General features: G+C 42.9%; 1 protein-coding gene across 1 annotated transcript; it reads right to left on the reverse strand.

The window, feature by feature from the left end:
• Positions 1 to 5,384: 5,384 nt before the first annotated feature.
• LOC310839535 (vomeronasal type-2 receptor 26-like) lies at positions 5,385 to 18,785 on the reverse strand (the record flags this gene model as incomplete). Its single annotated transcript, XM_083728172.1, has 6 exons — positions 5,385 to 6,292; positions 7,598 to 7,724; positions 9,629 to 9,856; positions 12,304 to 12,468; positions 14,035 to 14,326; positions 18,685 to 18,785. 6 exons carry the CDS (start codon positions 18,783 to 18,785, stop codon positions 5,385 to 5,387), a joined length of 1,821 nt encoding a protein of 606 aa, XP_083584298.1.
• Positions 18,786 to 20,522: the final 1,737 nt, after the last annotated feature.

Here is a 20,522-nt window from a genome sequence, read left to right on the forward strand (position 1 = left end):
ATGAGTTAAAGTTGTTTGCAAGAGTTGCCCAGATTTTTTCTCTTTTTCTTTATCTTTGGCTTTAGCTGCTCTTGTTCTCCCTGTGCCGCTCATTCCACACCTGCCTCAGTTCAAGGTCAGATGATCTTTTGTCCCATGGGAAAGACAAGTCCCAAGTATAAACAAATTAAACCACAAAAAGTTTCAATAAAGCTCAATTCCCAGGCCACTATACTTCCACAGTCCTATAGGGGGAGTATTTCAAAGTTTCAAAGAAGAAAGGAACTATTTTCCGCCATTGAAGTTCCTCTATTCCCCATGTTAAATTTTATAATTCCCAAGCACAAAAGGAAGGTTTCCAGAACTTCTGATCTCTTAAAATCCAGCCACAAGGTATCAAAATAGGTCCAAGCAACAATGTTAAATATTAATGTCTCAGTCTATGCAACAATTTCAATTTCTGCAACAATGTCATCAATTTGACAGCAATTTGACAGTTCTTTTTCACTGGCAGCCCGATGTCGGGGTTATCCCTTTCAACCCCGTTTAGCTCAAAGATAGGAGGACAGTTCCAAAGAATAAAAGTCCATAAATCTCACAGTTCTTTCCCTTTTATCTTCAAAATGCAGAGTCTATCAATGCACTCTTTCTTCCACTTTTGCAGTCCCTTTTAAATACTTCAGCTCGTTTCCGAGCCCTTGCTTTGATCTAATTAGCAGAGTCGGGAGGCGGACTTCCTGTTACTCGCCTCCCGTTTTCAGCCGAATTTCTTCAATTTAAATTAAAAATTTAAGCCCCTTACTCACGGGTATGTTGCTCCAATTCCGATATTTTCAAGAAGAAAGGTCAGCGCTCATCAGCAGCAGCAGCGCGGCTTTGCTTCCACGAAAAGAGCGATGAACTCACAGCGCCGCTCCCCCTTTCACGTTCCGGAGCCTCTTACGAGGCTCCTTCTCCGCTTCTGGGGGGGCTCCAGGCGCCCGCCGAGTCCCACGGCCGCAGGCTCGCTCTGCCTGCGGTTTTTCTTGATGGGTCTCCGCTTTGCCGCAGCGGACGACCCTTTTTCGCGGAGCCCCTCTTCACAGCGCGAAGAGGACCGCCATTGCTGTTTCGCGCCGCCTCCGGAAGTTCTGTGTTCAGGCACAGAGAGAGAGAGACAACAGCTCTATCAAAACAGAAACATCCTGTGAACAGGAATACGCAGACTCTGTGACTCACAAAGCCTGCTCCCTTTTAAGGTGGAACGGAAATATCCTAACAGGCTCAACTGAAAAGGAGTGCCATTTTGGCGCCATGATAGGGCATGCCCAACGCCATGGGTGCCATACAGCATGGATGGCCCTGGCACTGAAATTTGTGGCTGCTCAGCCCCTTCATGGGGAATGCTGTGTTGGGGTACTGCCAGGGAGACGGGGGCATCAGGTAAGCCCCCAGCTGGCTCCGGGCGATCACCGGTCTAGCGTGGAACAGCATCAGTGAGTTAGCGACACAAGCCTCAGGTACGTTTCGAGACCCGTGCACACTCTGTCAGCAGAGTGTATAAATGATCCACAACGGAAGATGGAGACAGAGAGCACATATTTACAGCTTTATTCAGCATAGTTCAGGAACAAAGGAAAACATAACTGCATCCCTTCGTCTCCAGGAAAAGCAGCCGTAATACAAAAGCAACATACAACAGAAGCTCCCAGCAGGGAGTAAACAGGCATGCGATACACAAACGTCATGCCTGTACCCTTTTAAGGTGAAACAGAACTATATCCTAACATCTTGTGGGTGCATCTATGTGACTGAATATTGCAATGGCAAAACTGTCCCTCAGTTTATCATCTGCTAGCAAATAAGACAAGTCAGAGGAGCATTAGTAGCAATGGTTTGGTTGATCAGGTATCTTCTGTGACTTGTCTCTGAAAAAGCAGTACATTATGCACAGGGGACCTGTGGCCACCGCAGAGTCAGAATGTGCCAGAGTGTGTCAGTTTATCCTTGCAGATAAAAAGCCAAGGCAGGGTTAATTCAGAGTACTTGCTTGCACATGCAGCTCAAGGTCACAAGCTCAAGGAGCTTGTGAGGTGTGATTCAGAGGCAAATGAATCAATGCAAAGGAGAGCATGAATAGTCTTGTCTTGGTAACATTTGCTTGGCTGCAACCTAACCTTCCAGTGTTGGATCTCTGCTGGGAGAGTTTTGCTGGAAAATCTTGGTTGCTCCATTCAATAAGCTATCTGTCTGGATTGAGAGGCAGACAAAGGTAGAATCACTTTCAGCTACAATACTGAATGTGAATAACTGCATTCCAACTTTCCTTGGGCTCTAGGGACGCTAAAAGAACTGTGTTGTACATAGTTGTTCTACTGTGTCCCAGTGCAGTATAGTATTGCTGAGCTTTGTTAACTGTCTGACATACAGTGATACTCCAAAGCAATGTCTCCCCCCCCCCCCACAGACCCCTAAGTTTCATGGGCCCATAGATGGCAGGAAGGAAAAGAAACCTGCTTCTTAGGATCAGGTGCAGTAGGACAGAGCCATAGAGATTTTACACGACACCAGCCAAAATATTTAGGTTCATTAGGCCCTTGAATCAATTTGTTGTTGTTGTTTTGTTGTTTAGTTGTGTCCGACTCTTCGTGACCCCATGGACCAGAGCACGCCAGGCACTCCTGTCTTCCACTGCCTCCTGCAGTTTGGTCAAACTCATGCTGGTAGCTTCGAGAACACTGTCTCACCATCTCATCCTCTGTTGTCCCCTTCTCCTTGGGCCCTCCATCTTTCCCAGCATCAGGGTCTTTTCCTTCTTTTTTAAAAAATAATATTTATTACTTTTAAACCTTACAATAAAGAAGAAAAAGAAAGGAAAAAAAGAAGCAAAAGAAAAAAAACAATACGATACAATATATAAACAGTACACAACGCAACATTAACACATTAGACTAAACAAAACAAAGCAAAAACAATTTAAAAACATACATCATACCATTTCAATGCCTTATCTTTCATTCCCTTGTTTCATCGACCTCCTCTCACCTCCCTTTTTGTATTCCATTTCTATTAATTGTTTCAGCAATTCCTTTCCATCTTTCTAGATTTTCTGTCATATAATTATCTTAACTTATTTTAACCTTATTTTCCATTAATACTATAATACTTATTTATGCTTAACTCCTTATAACATTTTTACTAAAGCCTTATAATTTCATTCCAACATTTTTCTGACACTCATTAATTTTACAGTATTTCTATAAATAAACTTTAAACTTTTTCCAATCTTCTTCCACCGTCTCTTCTCCCTGGTCTCGGATTCTGCCAGTCATTTCCGTCAATTCCATATAGTTCATCAACCTGGTGATCTTCTGTCCGAGGCTCTTAACTCTTTTCCAAGGCCCTTCTGCAGGTCTTCTTCATATTTATACATGCACTTTACTTTGTCTTCTGCTGATCTTGTTCTTAATTTCCTTCCTTTGATGCTGAAGAGTAGATCTCGGGGAAGCTCCAAGATAGCAATGTTTTTATTCCTTCTCGACAGGTCAGCCAAATCTCCATAATTAAAAGTAAAATCCAAAAGATATTTCAGGATGTGTTTCAAAATCCCTCCAAATCTGAAAGTCCCCACAACTCCAATCTCCTCCTGCCCAGGTCCAGGTCCCAAAGGTCAGTAAATCCCTGCATGAATGATCTATCTAACTTTCCTTCTCCAGTCCAAGCAGGGCTCCAATCCTCAAAATCTGACCTTCTCTGAATTCAATCATAGAAGGCAACAGCTTATAGTCATCAAATTGCCTCTGTAAGGCTGGGGCTCTCTCCCTCTCCACCCGTATTACTTTAGGTTCAACAACAACAACTTTCTCCCTCGCCTTCTCCACAGCCTGCCACACCAAAGTAGATACGTTTTATTCACTGTCAATGAACTTTCCCAAAACGTCAGTCTTACTAGCAGCCCGTTTCCAGGTTCAGAGCGGTGGTAATTTAACTTTCTTCACTCTCTCCTGCAGGCTTACGCGATCCCAAATTTCTCTCCCCCCTCTTCTCCTGCTTCCAAGGGGGGTTTAATGATTTTAGCCGATGGAAGTTTAATCCTTTACAGAGGACTTTCCAAGACTTTAGTTTGCAAGCTCTTTGCTTCAATCTATTTACAAAAGGGGGAGCCGGACTTCCTGTTTGAAACCTCCCCGTTCCGGTGCCAAATTAAGACGTTTAAAAATCCAGTTTTCCGTTCTACTCACGGGTAGTTGTTTAGGATCAAATTGTCCACAGGAATAAGTCAGCGCTCTCCGGCAACAGCAGTGCGGCTTCACTCCGTGAAAGAAGCAGTCAATTCGAAGCACCGCGCCACTCACCCCATGTCGCTCTGGATCCCCGAAACCGGGTCTCCCCGCGAGTAGGGGAGGCGCAAAAGGTGCCAGCCGAATCCCACATTCACAGGCTTCTCCCGCCTGTGATTTTTAGTGGGTCTCCGCCTTCGCCGTGGCGGCCAGACCCTGATTTCCACGGAGCAAATTCCTCCCGGTCAGAGGAATTCTGCCATTGTCGGAGGCGCCAACCCGGTGGTATTTGGGATTTAAGTTTGAACAATACTTGTTTTTAGTGGGATGTTATTGTGAAGCAAATGGTTTGAATAATTATTTTTATGTAACTGGCAGGCAGAGAATCAGAAAGTATTTTGCTTTGCTTCTCTCTCTCTCTCTCTCTCTCTCTCTCTCTCCCTCTCTCTCTCTCTCCCTCTCTCTCTCTCTCTCTCTCTCTCTCCCTCTCTCTCTCCCTCTCTCTCTCTCCCTCTCTCTCCCTCTCTCTCTCTCTCTCTCTCTTTTTCCTTCTCCCCTTCTCCCCCTAAACATGTACAGTGGTACCTCGGGTTACATACGCTTCAGGTTACAGATGCTTCAGGTTACAAACTCCGCTAACCCAGAAATAGTACCTCGGGTTAAGAACTTTGCTTCAGGATAAGAACAGAAATCGTGCTCTAGCAGCGCAGCGGCAGCAGGAGGCCCCATTAGCGAAAGTGGTGCTTCAGGTTAAGAACAGTTTCAGGTTAAGAATGGACCTCCGGAACGAATTAAGTACTTAACCAGAGGTACCACTGTACATCTTTCTCTTTCCGTTTCTTTTTCTACTTTTGTTTTTGTATAACTTTGTTTTTTATTTTGTAGTATCATTTTAAAAAGATTTAATAAAAGATTTATGCAAAAAAAAGAAGAATTTTGGAACAAGGTGCCATCAGAATGCTGAAGATACTCAGCTCTTATTTCTCGGCATAACCATGAATTCCTGGAAAGGCCCTAGAACAGTGTATGAACATAGTGGTAAGATGAAGGATATTTCTGTAACGTAAAACAACAGCAACAACACCACTGAGGTTTGGCATTAAAATTACGAAATGACACCTTTGGGGGGGGAAAGTCTTCGAATAATCAGATTTCTAATTTTGTTGTTGTTATATATGCCTTTGTATTCAGATCAGACCGCAATAAAATAATGTAACACTTGGGAAGGAAGATGCAGCCCAGAAGCCCAGCACTGGAGGCCAACATAGAGAAGACCTGCACGGCTACCATGTATTTTCCCTTGGTGCTCAGGTAGGTGGGCACAAAGGACACCCAAACACTGCAGAAGACCAGCATGCTGAAGGTGATCAGCTTGGCTTCATTGAAGGACCCTGGAAGCTTTCTGGCTAGGAAAGCCACTGTGAAGCAGATGGCTGCCAAGAAGCCCATGTAGCCAAGGGAACCATAGAACATGGCAACAGATCCTTCATTACATTGCAGGATGATCTCTCGGGGCTGGGAGTGCATGTCAGGCTCCGGGAAAGGGGGGGAGATGCCCAGCCAGATGGTGCAGATGACAACTTGGACACTGGAGCAGGCAATGACAATGGAGTTGGTGAGACTCTTCCCCAGCCATCTCCTCACCTTGTTCCCTGGCTTTGTAGCTAGGAAGGCCAGCACCACAGTGGTGGTTTTAGCCAAGACAGAAGAGACGGCAACTGAGAAAATGATGCTGAAGGCAGTTTGCTGGAGAAGGCAGGTCACTTTCCTTGGCTGGCCAATGAAGAGGAAGGAAGACAAAAATGAAAGCAGGAGTGAGAAAAGGAGGATGTAAGAGAGGTCCCGGTTGTTGGCTTTGACTATGGGAGTTTTCTTGTATGTAATGAAGATTCCTAACACAAAACTTGTGGTTATGGATAAGAAGAGGGCAAAGGAAGATAGGACAATCCCCATATGTTCTTCATACGTCAGGAAGGTGATAACCTTAGGGTCACATTGATCTTTGTCATTGTTTTGATGCTGATTCTCTGGACACTTGGTACAATGCTCTGCATCTGCAAAAACAAGAGTATTATCGATCTTATATCCTCCTAAATTGCTTTCCATTTTCAGAAAGTATTGCCAAACTGGTTCACACTATTAGAAAAATCCAACACAATCCTATGTGATAAAGAAACAGTATTACGAATATTACATGTCAGGTAAAACCTGAGGCAACAGGCGTGTCTTGCATTAGTTGTGAAGTCAACAGGGAGGACATTCCATCTGCTAGGCACCACAATGCAGAACACCCTCCTTTAAAGTCACAATAAGACTGTCATGTGGTTTCAGGGAAGGAAAATGGACTAGCTTAAAGTCTTCTAGTCATCCCTGTTCCTTAGCAGGTATTTATATTATTGATGTACAGTGGTGCCTCGCAAGACGAAATTAATCCGTTCCGTGAGGCTCTTCGTATAGCGGTTTTTTCGTCTTGCGAAGCAAGCCCATTGACAGCTTAGCGGATTAGCGCTATTAGCGGTTTAGCGGCTTTTAGCGATCAGCAGTTAAGCGGCTTTTCAGCAGATCAGCTGATAAGTGGCTTAGCGGCTTAGGAAAAGGGGGGAAAGGGGGGGGACCTGCAGGAACTCGCAAGACATTTTCGTCTTGCAAAGCAAGCCCCTAGGGAAATTCGTTTTGCGAAGCGCCTCCAAAACGGAAAACCCTTTCGTCTAGCGGGTTTTCCGTCTTGCGAGGCGTTCATCTTGCGGGGCACCACTGTATTTCTATCTTGTCATTCCAAGAAATTTTCAAAGAAATGCCATAAATTATCATCGGGACAACAATTTAAAATATGGAACAGTTATGAAACTCGTGAAACTTTGGGCAGAACTCAGGTTTCCCAAGTTGAAGATCACAACTTGAGTTTCTGTGGACTGCACTGCCACTCTCCACACAGCATTCACCAATGTTTCTAATATGAAAGATATGATTATATAACACCAAGACAACTTTCTTGAGAATATGTCCATATTATGAATAGGCTCCTGATCCCAGAAATATCCAATATGACACTCTGGAAGGGGCAGAATTCTATGAAACATTTGTGCCTGAAAATAACGCCACATGTTGGAGTGCATGATGCCTCCTGTGAAAAGCTTGATGAACAGTCTTCTGAATCCATGCTGTCGATTTCCCAGTTCTGATTATTCTCTCCAACTCTGTGTAGATTTCTAAAGGTCATGGAATGTGACTCTAAATGAGAAATTATGTATGCACACGCAGGTGGAAAATGCACAGGTGTGTTGTAGAGGGTCACACTCTGTGCATGGATTATAGCCAGTTCTAAATTTCCCCTATAAAAAGCCACTGGAGTCACCCACCTTCTTGAGAGGAGATGGTTCCTTCTGGGCAGGGATTGCAGTCGTAGCAGCAGAGTGGTTTTCCTTCCTGAACCATCTTGACAAATCCAGGGCGACAACTTTCCACACACCTGGAAGGAGGCAGGGTCTGAACATAAAAACAAGGGGTGTCGAGGAAAATGGGTTAGGACTAATTTTTGCTATGGAAATGAGGCAGAGGGTTGGGAAGGGCACAATTTTAATTTGAAGCTTGTTACTAAAAACTACAACTGCATAGCACTGGAGCCAACTCCAGGGGGCCATCAGTGCTTCGTGTCAGGAGTCCAGGTTCCCAGCTTGATAACACAGTAAGCATAGGTAATTAAAAAGGAGGATTTATTGCAAAAACAAACAGATAGCTCCGGACAGCTCTAACGCAGCCACTGGCATTATCACTCAAGATGACCCTTCTGAAGACTCCTTCCGGCGTCTGCAGAATATATTGAACCGGCGCCCCTTGTGTCTCTTGTTTTGCTTCCTATCTAGCAGCCCTCCCATTCGCCGACTCTTTGGACTTATTGGATTAGCTCCAGCCTCTTCCTGTTCTGACAGACTAGCTCTGTGTCTGTTCCCACCTATTTGAGCTTCCTGAGCACTTTGATGCTCTCAGTCGTTCCCTCGGCAACCGGCATTCCAAGGGGCGGGGGAGTAGCAGTGGGCACTGACCACTGTTCAGACTGCTTCTGCAGCCGGCTGTAAAGTTCCACTAGGAGCTGGCTCATTCCTGACACTTCAGCGCCCACAATAATATATTTGTGGGGCTGGGCAGCTACAAGTTAATGGGCAAAGCTGAAGCCCTTTTCTTGTGGGCACCCACAATCTTCGGCGTGAAATGGCACCTATGCTACATAGTTGCTTGAGACCCAGATGGTATCAGTGGGAAACAGCGGCTCTTTCCGGGCCTGGCAGCTTCACTTGCCATGGCTGTTCCAGGACAGGATAGGTCCAGTCTCTGTTATCCAAGCTCTGACAACTGTCTGGCTGTCCTATAATCAGGATACCTTTGAAGACAGTTTGGAAAATGCAGCTGGTACAAAATGCAGCTGCTGGGCTGAAGCAGCCATATCACCAATCCTCCAAGAGATTTTAGGATTGCCCATTAAAACATGCAAGTTAGGAGGAAGTTGTGCCAAAATTATGGTGAAGATGAGTTTTCTAAAAACAAACAGGCAAACAAGTCAGCAAACAAAAAACGTAAAGCTAATGGAGAAATGGGGAACCCAGTGAGAAATAAAGACTGTATGCTTGCAGTCTAGTTTAGCATGTTGGCATGTGTGTATAAAGATCTCAATGGCCCAGAACGCAATTCTTAGAGGAGGACCTCCCCAATATCTGCAAAGATGAACTTTGAGCTACGTAGGATAGGATAGCATTTTCTCTTGAAGCATGGAGAAGGCCTTCTCTGTTGCATTGGCACCAATATAGGAATTAATTTTTCTACTTTCCTTATCACTCACCCAGGGAATTTTATTTGCTGGGCGTGGATCACAAAGTATTTGGGCAGTATAGCAACAGTAGTTCTACTGGAGAAGTCAATAAAGACTTTTTCAATAAATGCTATTTAAAAAAGGAGGGGGGCTCTTGGGAGCCACATGAAACTTTCTAAAAGTCTGGATAAGGGTATTGGGCTAGCCACGCTTAATAAGAATAAATAGTATAAAGTGAAGTGGTTCCACTTCCCCACAACCTGTGTTTGAGGTAGAAAAGGGTTGGGAGGGGTTTTTTTGTATGTGAGGGATATATTTTCTTTATGGTATAAATAGGAGAGGGTGTGTGGAAGCTTTGGGACACCGCATCTAGTTGCTAAATTAAACAATCCCCTTAAAATTGCACCCCAAATTATGGGGCCTATATATACAGAGTTTCACAGGGACCCACCATTAGATAATTAAGAAATGTGGCATTTTGATGTTGACAAGCCTTCGAAGGTAGCCCCACAAAAAAAACATGGCGTCATTATAAAAGCTTATGAGATGGGAGATGCAATAAAATGAAAGAAATTATTTCACCCACCTGGTTGAACCATTTGGGCCACATAATGGCATCCTGGTCGATGGTCAACTGTAGGAGTGGGGATCCCTGTCTCTTGATATTCCCAAACTTGACTCCGAGGATGGACTTATTGGGAAACCTCACCCAGTTCACAATGTCCAAATCGGCTGCCAATTCCCCATTCTCATCCAAATACACTCCTTTCTTGGAAGAATTGTAAAACTGACCATTTCCCAGGAAAGGGTGGAGCTAGAAGAGCCAAGAAAAAGGCAATGCTTAGAATATGTGAAACGACACTGTGCAGACTCAAGTAGCTCTGTGTCTTTTTCACTGTTTTCGCCCAATGGGGGTCACACCCAAGTCAAAAGGCCTAGACTTCCATCCCGTGCATGCTTATCTAAGAATATAACCCATTGAACTTAATAGGACTTCTGGCGAGCAAGTCTTAGGGTAGCACTGTAAAATATGATGTCCTTATTATGTAGTTGGGACAGACATTCTTGCTTCAACATTAAATTGTGCTCCTTGATCGAAACATATTCCCTGCACATAGCTATTATATGCTTTGTATGAAAACAAATACAATAAATTTTGATATATAAAAGGAGGGATAGGTTAGTTCAATGCATATTAATGGGTCAACAATGTAAAGACACCAGAAATATTACAGTGGTACCTCGGGTTAAGAACTTAATTCATTCCGGAGGTCCGTTCTTAACCTGAAACTGATCTTAACCTGAAGCACCACTTTAGCTAATTGGGCCTCCTGCTGCCGCCATGCCAGAGCACGATTTCTGTTCTCATCCTGAAGCAAAGTTCTTAACCGGAGGTACTATTTCTGGGTTAGCAGAGTCTGTAACCTGAAGCGTCTATAACCCGAGGTACCACTGTACATATATCCATATATATCAGACATTAACATAATGAGAACCTAAGCTAACCAGGCACTTGCTTGATTCAGGCTCCAGCAACACACAGCCCATTAGGAGAAAGGATGGAGCTTAGTGGAGGTTGGTAGGTGTCCAAGTAGCACATCAGTCAGGAGGGAAGATAGCTCAGGGCGAGCTTGTGCAATGACATATCCCAGACCCTCCAAGTGTCCCTATTTTCCAGGCACAGTCCCGGATTTACAGAAGCTGTCCTGGTTTTTTATTTGATCCCCGAATGTCCTGCTTTCCTTTAGAACGTACTTTTTTTCATCAGAGAAATGTTGGAGGGTATGGATGCATGTGACCCTGGAGCCAAGGAGCTAAGCAACTACACAACTACACAACCTTTAGAAGACATATGAATGCACCCAAGTATGGTGGAGCTTTTTAATATTTAATGTTTTATTGTTTTCATATATGTTGGGAACTGTTCAGAGCTGCTGGGGGAACCCAGTTAGATGGGCAGATTATTATTATTATTATTATTATTATTATTATTATTATTATTATTATTGGCCTCCCTATTTTCCTCAGGCTCCAATACTTTGGCCACCTCATGAGAAGAGAAGACTTCCTGGAAAAGACCTTGATGTTGGGAAAGATTGAGGGCACAAGGAGAAGGGGACGATAGAGGACAAGATGGTTGGATAGTGTTCTCGAAGCTACCAGCATGAGTTTGACCAAACTGCGGGAGGCAGTGGAAGACAGGAGTGCCTGGCGTGCTCTGGTCCATGGGGTCACGAAGAGTTGGGCATGACTAAACAACTAAACAACTAAACAACTAAACAACTAAACAACTAAACAACTAAACAACTAAACAACTAAACAATAACATTTGCCTCAGAGAAATGTTGGAGGGTATGATATTCCATTCACAAAGGAACATATATGTAAAAGGCAAGGGTCTTAATTAAAATGAGTCACAGCAGACAAAGTGGGTGGTTAGGCCAATGTTTGGCATTGTTACCAGAGGGGGTCACATCCTTAGACGCCAGTGTAAGGGGGCATAAAGAGGGACCAGTTCAGGGCACTTCACAAAGGGGTTTCCCAAATTTCACCTCCCCACAGTCAATTGACTTTACAGTCAGTCTCCATATTTGGTAGAGATATCTGAGATGAGAAAGGACATACCTGCCATGGCTGTAGCTTTTGAATTTTCAAACTGTCCATAACTCTTTGCCTAGATCTTGATGAATCTGCAGCATTTAAGGAGTGTGCCACAGCCTGGACCGTGTTGTAGATCCTGTGGTTGTCGAGAGAGAGGATTCCCGCCCGATCATCTTGTGACAGCATCTCCAGATTCTCTCTCTCTCTGCATCTTGCCCAGCCTTTCGCTGCCAGTGCATGCTTTAAATATGAACAATTAAAACCTTCCCCCACAAACTCATCGATAGCAAACAATAGGGCTGGGAAATCACCATAGTTTGTCTGTTTATTTGTCTCAATTAAGAAAGAAAAAATACCATGGATAGGTTGGAAAGATAAGCCTCCATACATCAACTCCAACGAGATGTCCCACATTGCTGTTGTGATCAAGACTTTCCCCCCAATGGGTTTTATCAACTTGTACATCAGTTCTATAAAAAAAATCCCATTTAAGACATAAATATTATCTATGTAGTAAACAAATAGATTAACTTGTTTCCACTTAGAGAATGAAAGAAAATTTATTGATGCAAAATTCAGTCCTCCTTTGACGATTTGTGAGATGGGAACACAAATCCCACTCTCAATGAGCACAGGTGTCAAGGTCTTCATGAACCTCACTCCGTTGTCAGTGTCTGGTGCAAGGAGGCCAATCAAGGTCCATCGGAAGTGCTGGAGCAGCTTGACAATCCCTGGGTACAGGGCTTCTTCTTTGGGGACCATCCGGTAGAAAAAAGGAAACTGCCTCTTATCATTCAGAACATGAGAGACAAAAGCATAACTGACCTAGCAAAGAAAGGAAGATTGCTGGCTTGTTACATTTCGAATCAAAGCTGATTTCATAGCCCAAAATAACAAATTCTTTTGCCTAGGCATTTCTTCAGCAGGACCATGTTCCTCAAATCCCTATTCTTATTTATTTTTGCATACTTTTATACTACTGTTTCACTGGATTTATATTGTACCTTTGTTTTTATGATTTTGTTACTATTTTAATGTTGTACATAATTCAGAGATTTCTAAAATATCTAGTGGATTATTATCTAGTGGGGTGATATGATAGCCATGTTCAAATATATAAAAGGATGTCACATAGAGGGGTGAGAAAGGTTGTTTTCTGCTGCTCCAGAGAAGCGGATACGGAGCAATGGATCCAAACTACAAGAAAGAAGATTCCACCTAAACATTAGGAAGAACTTCCTGACAGTAAGAGCTGTTCGACAGTGGAATTTGCTGCCCAGGAGTGTGGTGGAGTCTCCTTCTTTGGAGGCCTTTAAGCAGAAGCTTGACAACCATATGTCAGGAGTGCTCTGATGGTGTTTCCTGCTTGGCAGGGGGTTGGACTCGATAGCCCTTATGGTTTCTTCCAGGTCTATGATTCTATTATGATATTATTATTATTATTATTATTATTATTATTATTATTATTATAATAAAAATTCTGTATTTCACTTAATGTATCAGTTTTCCCCAATATTAGGGATACAACCACCAGGACTATGGCTGGTCTCCTCTACTCTTTTACAAACACACAGCATACTTAGAGTCATCACCATTCCCATTCTGCTGTTTTGCCCAAAGGGAACAGCCCTGCTGGCTTTTTGTCAGCATTGCTCACCATTCCCTTACTTATTCATTGAAAAAAGCCAATGTGGCTCAAGGCTGCAATCCCAAACCTACTGTCTGCTATATACACTCATGGGGTCTGAACTAGTATTGACAGACCAGGAATGAGACCATTCATATTGACTCAGCATGTGGCAACTGCGAAAAAGCAAATTCCTTGCTAGGGATCATTAAGAAATGGGACGAAAATAAAACTGTCAATGTCTGTCTTTGCTTGATGATGATGATGATGATGATGATGATGATGATTATTATTATTTTACCAGATTCTATTTGAAAAGGAACACAAATCATTTCATTACAATATTCATAATAGCTGTTTCATAAGATTCCTTTGATTCTCATAACCACCTGATGTTATTTAGAGCCTTGACATCCCAGGTCTTCATCATTTTGATGAGGACGACTGGACATCAAGAGAACACAAATCTTTCACACATAAGAAGCATCAAGTCTACAGTAAACTGGTATGTGGGAGGCTCCCTTGTGTTGTTTTCAAATTCTGAGTATCCCATTTGAGTAATGATGAGTATGTGATAAAAGAAAGATGTATGCTGTCCTTCAGGAGCAGTGAAAGCTCTCCCAAATCACTTTTGCAATACAAATAAGTAAATAAATTTATTTACTTTTGCAATACTGTTTTAGAAGCAAGTGTCTGTCTCCATTTTCATTTAACATCCACACCACACAGTCAGCCGGAAGATGCCACACCCTCTCGGTCCCTACCTGAGGGATTTTATAGGTGCCCAACATGTTCGAAATCTGGATGGAGTTTTGAGTGTCAGCCCCTTCAAGAACAGCAAGCAGGTTATTCTGTCCTCCAAAGTTGTAGTTTGGAACATTTGCCTGCCCAGTGGAGAGCAGGTCTAGCAAAGATTCGCACGTTACCCTCCCATCAAAGAAGTTCTCGTGAATGCTGTACCCCAGAGTGATGTTGGGTAAAAGCCTGGGATTCTGGTTGATATCTTGAATGGCAAACAAGAAGGACAGGAGTTGCCAATATTTTGTGGATGCTTTCCTGCAAAAGCATACATATTCCAACATCTTAAGCATCCAACATTCAATAACACAGTTATTCAGTGGTCATTTTTCTAATCTATGGGTTGTGCTGAAGAAGATTCCAGCAAAACAGTCAGATTATCCGGGATCACTGTCCGTTGTTATTCACTTACTACTTCGGCACCATGAAAGCCTAAAAAAAAGTTTTACCACTTAACCCACAGGATAGCATCTATTACTTTGTTTCATAGACTTATTATACTTCTGCGGACTTTCAAAGATTGATTTCAAATATATTAGAGAATTTACAAATGCACACATTTTGTTTTTGTTACTAAATCATGTATATTATGCAATAAGAATTACAGTGCTATCTAGTATACTGGTCTGCGTGTTGCTTGTATTGTTTGTTTGTTGTGCAATGTCATATAAGGCAAACAGGTAAGTACAGGTAAGAATGCTCAATAAATAGCAGGTATCATATACCTTCCTTCAAGCTCTGTGGAAACAAAACAGAATGCATGTGCAATAAATATATAATCTAAAAGTGATTTACAAGAGTTTCTTTGAAAATGTACCAGGAGCTGTTAGGTTGCTGAGGTTCATAGTGAATCTGGTCCTATTTTACTACAGAAAAGCTGGAATTGAGCAAAGTTTACTGTTTACATAGGTGGTACATGGAAGGATTGCATTTGGGGGAGGAAGGGACAGCTGCAAAGGCTAGGGTGCCCTGAACTTTTCCACTCACAAAACCAAGATAAAATGGATTTAGACACATGGCTCTGTCTCACTGGGCTGAAAAACAATGAATCGGGTGTTTGTTCCGCAGATGAAATTTATGTCATTGTCCTATGCTACTATGCTTTACAGTTGAAAAGGGACTTTGCTAGCAGCGGTTTCTGAAAAGGCTGGCGGCTGATGGTGTCGTAGCATCCACCAAAGAAGTACAGGGATTTTAAGAGAAGCTGGAGAGAGCCTGGCATTTGGGGCTCACGAAATCAGTGGCTAGTGGAGCAGCAGTAAACCCATGCCTATAAAATGACTTACTGGTAAAAGCTGGTTGAGGGAGGCTCATTGAATTTGTGTGGATTGAATAAAGCCCTTGTGGCAGAGATGACCCCACCGATGAGGTGGTCTCCTGGCCTGTAATAATTGAATCTGTCTAGCCAATCTCTCCCCAGAGTTAAGGGGCATTTCATCTCCATCCCACAATCTGCAAAAGGCAGCAGCAGCAGGAGCCACAGGAGCAGTGCCATTCTGTGTCTTCCTGGAACAGCCCCTTCCCTTGTGACTGCTCCTCTCAAAGAATCATTAGATGAAGCCAAACTCTTTGTACAATGATTCTTAATGTTGATGGAGCCCAACCAAGACTTCACATCTGAAACCTCACACCCACGTAGTCCAACCTACCTAAATCTCAGCCCAAAATCCCAGAGGTGCAGAAGGCATTTCTAGCTCAGATGCAATTATTGCTCTCAATTTTGAGGTTCATTTTAATGGACTCAAAGGTGATCTTTGGACAAACACCTGGAGTTTTGTTGAGAAGAAGATGAGAATGATAACTATGATTTTGAAAATTATAAAGGAAAGACGCATTGCCTTCACAGCATCCTGAACTCTTCATGCACAGGTGCAGGGCTGGAGAAAAACATCTTTGCCAAAGGGTCCCATCTGTGGCTTTAAATTCTGAGCAGGACACTGGAGCTGGAAACTGATCATATCCAAACATTTGTGGAAAAAACAGAGACTCGCTGTTATGATGATGATCATCATTATTATTATGAATCTCTGCTGGGGAATCTTTCAGATCCTGTGAGATAGAAGAAGAGTTTGAAGAAGAGTTTGGATTTGATATCCCGCCTTTCACTCCCTTTAAGGAGTCTCAAAGCGGCTAACATTCTCCTTTCCCTTCCTCCCCCACAACAAACACTCTGTGAGGTCAGTGGGGCTGAGAGACTTCAAAGAAGTGAGACTGGCCCAAGGTCACCCAGCAGCTGCATGTGGAGGAGCGGAGACGCGAACCCGGTTCCCCAGATTACGAGACTACCGCTCTTAACTACTACACCACACTGGCTCACATCTTTGATAATTGTCAAAGAACAACCAGATGCTCTGTGACAAACGTTTGTTGTTGTTTAGTCATTTAGTCGTGTCTGACTCTTCGTGACCCCATGGACCAGAGCATGCCAGGCACCTCTGTCCTCCACTGCCTCCCGCAGTTTGGTCAAACTCATGCTGGTAGCTTCGACAACACTGTCCAACCATCACATCCTCTGTCGTCCCCTTCTCCTTGTGCCCTCAATCTTTCCCAACATCAGGGTCTTTTCCAGGGAGTCTTCTCTTCTCATGAGGTGGCCAAAGTCTTGGAGCCTCAGCTTCAGGATCTGTCCTTCCAGTGAGCACTCAGGGCTGATTTCCTTAAGAATTGATAGGTTTGATCTTCTTGCAGTCCATGGGACTCTCAAGAGTCTCCTCCAGCACCATAATTCAAAAGCATCAATTCTTCGGCGATCAGCCTTCTTTATGGTCCAGCTCTCACTTCCATACATCACTACTGGGAAAACCATAGCTTTAACTATATGGGTCTTTGTTGGCAAGGTGACAAAAGCTAGCCTATCTGAAATTTATAGAAGCTGATTGTCCTGTTTAACTCATATATTTAGGGTACAATTTAGGAAATAAACCTGAATAAAAGTGCATGTGTTAGGGCTACAGGGTTTGTGAAAACCCCAATGACCGCTCCCCACATTAAATGGGGGGGCGCCCCTTTGGGTGGTCGCGTGCAGCCCCCTGGACTCTATATGGCACCATTAGCACAGGCTTGGCTTCGCCTTCCCCCAGATGGGATACCTAGAGGTCTCCACCTACCTCAGACAGTTGCTCAATCCCGCCTGGGGAGGCATTGCCAAAGTGATCAGGCCAGGTAGGGGGAGGGACAACCTGCCCACACAATAGGAGGAGGATCTTACCTGGGAAGTGTCAGTTGGCTCCAGAGCCTCTCCCACCCTACCCACCGTCAGTTCAGACTTCTTTTGCAGGTTAACCTTTTCTCCCCGAATAAGACCAGTGCCATCTATGACTTGATCATGGATGGGAGAATTGACCTGGCATGCATAACATGGATGGGAGAATTGACCTGGCATGCATTTGGTTGGACACAGCAGCTTACCATGTTCTTGCCACTGCTTGTATGCCAGGTTTCTCTTACGCACAGCAACTCAGGTCATGTTGGCAGGGAATGGGGTTACAGTGAGTTTTTAGGAAGTCTTTAGTTTTCACGAAGCGACTTATTAGGAGGACACAGTTTTCTGAGTGCATGTTCTGGAACTCTGGCAATAGGGGCAGTGCAGGATTCCTGTTGGTGTACCAGCCTCCCTGCTGCATCAAGGACTCCCTGCTTCAGCTGCTTCAGGTTGTGTCAGATGTTCTCCTGGAAAAACCTCATCTGGAGGTCCAAGGGAATTTTAACATGCATGCTGACACGATCTTACAAGGGACTGCTCAGACTTCTTGGAAAGCATGGCCTCCATGGGGCTGTCCCTGAATAAATCTGGCCTGTGTCATCGCTGTGGACATTCCTTTTTTTTTTTAAATTATTTTTATTAAGCTCTTTTTCAAAAAAAAAAGGAAAAGAAAGAAGATAACAAACAAAGAATAACATAAGACAAAAGTACAAACCCAACAACATATACAGTAATAAAGAACAAAGACAAAAACACATACACCCATAACATAACAGTGGTTGACTTCCCTCCAACACGGTTTGAGCTTTACTCCCACATTATCTTCCAGCGGTATCTTTTTATCACCTTTATCTACACCTCTCAGACTTTATGTAACACCTACTGTAATTTTAATATTTCCTAAGTTTGTTTCTATGTATGTAATAAATTTGCTCCAATCATTAATAAATTTTACGTTTTTTTGATGCCTGATCTTCTGTGTCATCCTTGCTAGCTCTATATACTCAAATAACTTGGATTGCCAATCTCTGATGGTTGGAATGTTAGAGGTTTTCCAGTTTTGCGCTAGCAGTATCCTGGCGGCTACCGTTGCGTATTGGAACATAGTTTGGTCTTCTTGCCTAATCGCCTTCCCAACCATCCCTAAAAGGAAGGCTTCAGGTTTTTTAGGGAAGGTGTATTTCAAAAAAAAATTTAATTCATCATAAATAAGTCCCCAAAACCTTTTCACTTTTTCACAAGCCCACCACATATGATGGAAGTCACCTTCTTTTGACTTACACTTCCAGCATGTTTTATCCCCCATCTTGTACATTTTTTCTAGTTTAACAGGGGTAAGGTAAATTTTTGTAAATTTTCTCGGAGATCAACACATGCCATGAATTTCATGTCCTTGTTCCAGAGTTTCACCCACCTGTCATAATCTAGATTATATGCAAGATCTATGGCCCATTTAATCATGACCTCCTTTACCTCCTTGTCCTTAGTATCCCAGTCTAATAGTTGGTTATACATTTTGGATAAGAGTTTGGAGTTTCCTTCTATTATTTCCACCTGGAATCTGGACTTTTTCTCACTCATCCCTGTTTTTTTGTGCTCGTTCCATAAAGAATTAATTTGGTAAAATTGCAACCAGGTTGTTAATTTATCTTTCAGTTCTTCATAAGGTCTGAGCTTCCACCCTTTGTCTGATTTTACCAGTAGTTCCTCATAAGTCCATCTTTGACCTTCCATATTAGATTTTTGAATTGTTAAGATGTCAAGTGGTGATAACCACCATGGGGTGTCTTTTTCGATAAGTCTCTTATTTCTGTTCCATACCTCGAGTAGCGCTCCTCTGATTATATGGTTGGAGAATCCTTTGTGGGCCTTCTCCTTATCTTGCCATAGATACGCATGCCAACCAAATCTGGCGTCAAATCCCTCCAAATCCAACAAATCTGTGTTTTTCAAGACAATCCAGTCCTTGATCCAGCACAGACACGCGGCCTCATAGTATAGTTTCAGGTTCGGAACAGCAAACCCTCCCCTGTCTCTACGATCAGTAAGTAGTTTAAGTTTGATTCTTGCTCTTTTGCCCTGCCAAATAAATCTGGACAGGGTTTTCTGCCAGTCTTTAAATGATGTCATGCCTCTGATCACCGGGATGTTCTGAAATAGGAACAACAACCTTGGGAGAATACTCATTTTAACTGCGGCCATTCTACCCGACCAAGAAAGTTTTAGCCTACTCCAGGTATCCAGGTCTTTTTTTATCTCTTTCCAGGTCCTTGTATCTTCTACTAAATTTATATTTTTCGTGGAGATCCAGATACCCAGATATTTGACCTTTTTCACCACCTTAATTCCCGTTTTCAGCTCTAACTGGTTTCTTAGCTCTTCAGTTAAATTCTTTGTCAGCATCTTAGTTTTAACTTTATTTAATCTAAAGCCGGACAGATTTCCAAACTCTTCAAGTAACTCTATAACTTTACTGATACCCTCTACTGGATCCCCTAGCGATATTACCAAATCGTCGGCGTAAGCTTTTAGTTTATATTCTTTGGCTCCTATTCTGATTCCCTTTATTTCCGAGGTTTCCCTTATTTTATTTGTAATTACTTCCAACACCGTAATAAATAAGAGGGGGGATAGAGGGCATCCCTGTCTTGTACTCTTCGAGATCTCAAATGAGTTAGTTAAATTATTGTTAATAATCAATTTGGCCCTTTGTCCTGAATATATCGCCCTTATACCTTCCAAGAAGGGCCCCTCTATCCCTGCCCTCTCCATACCTTTTAGTAGAAACCTCCATGATACGTTATCGAATGCCTTTTCGGCATCGATGAAAATTAGAGCCGCAGAAGTATCGATCTTGAGTTCCAAATACTCAATAATATTTATTATGTGTCTTACGTTGTCCTTTAAATACCTATTAGGTAGGAATCCTACTTGATCTTTATGCGCTGCTTCCCTCTGTGGATGTGGGTGATCTGACAATTCGAATGACCCAGCTCCCCTTCTTCATGGATCCCCCCAAAATGTTTGTGTTGACACCCAAAAATAGCCCATTTGAGGATTCCTAAAGACAAGCACAATCATAACAAGGGGTGAGACTTGCAGTGAGGAGCACTGGTTGCTTTTTGTTTGTGATACAGAGCATGTACTTTATTTTTCTTACTAGCAAAACTACTTAGGATATGATGGGACAAAATTTGGAAATTAAGAAACCTTCTCATCCCAATGCATCTGAAAAGAAATATCAAAACTCAA

This window comes from Podarcis gaigeae (genome assembly GCF_964106915.1).
Source record: "Podarcis gaigeae genome assembly, chromosome: 2".
Taxonomy (NCBI): Eukaryota; Metazoa; Chordata; class Lepidosauria; order Squamata; family Lacertidae; genus Podarcis; species Podarcis gaigeae.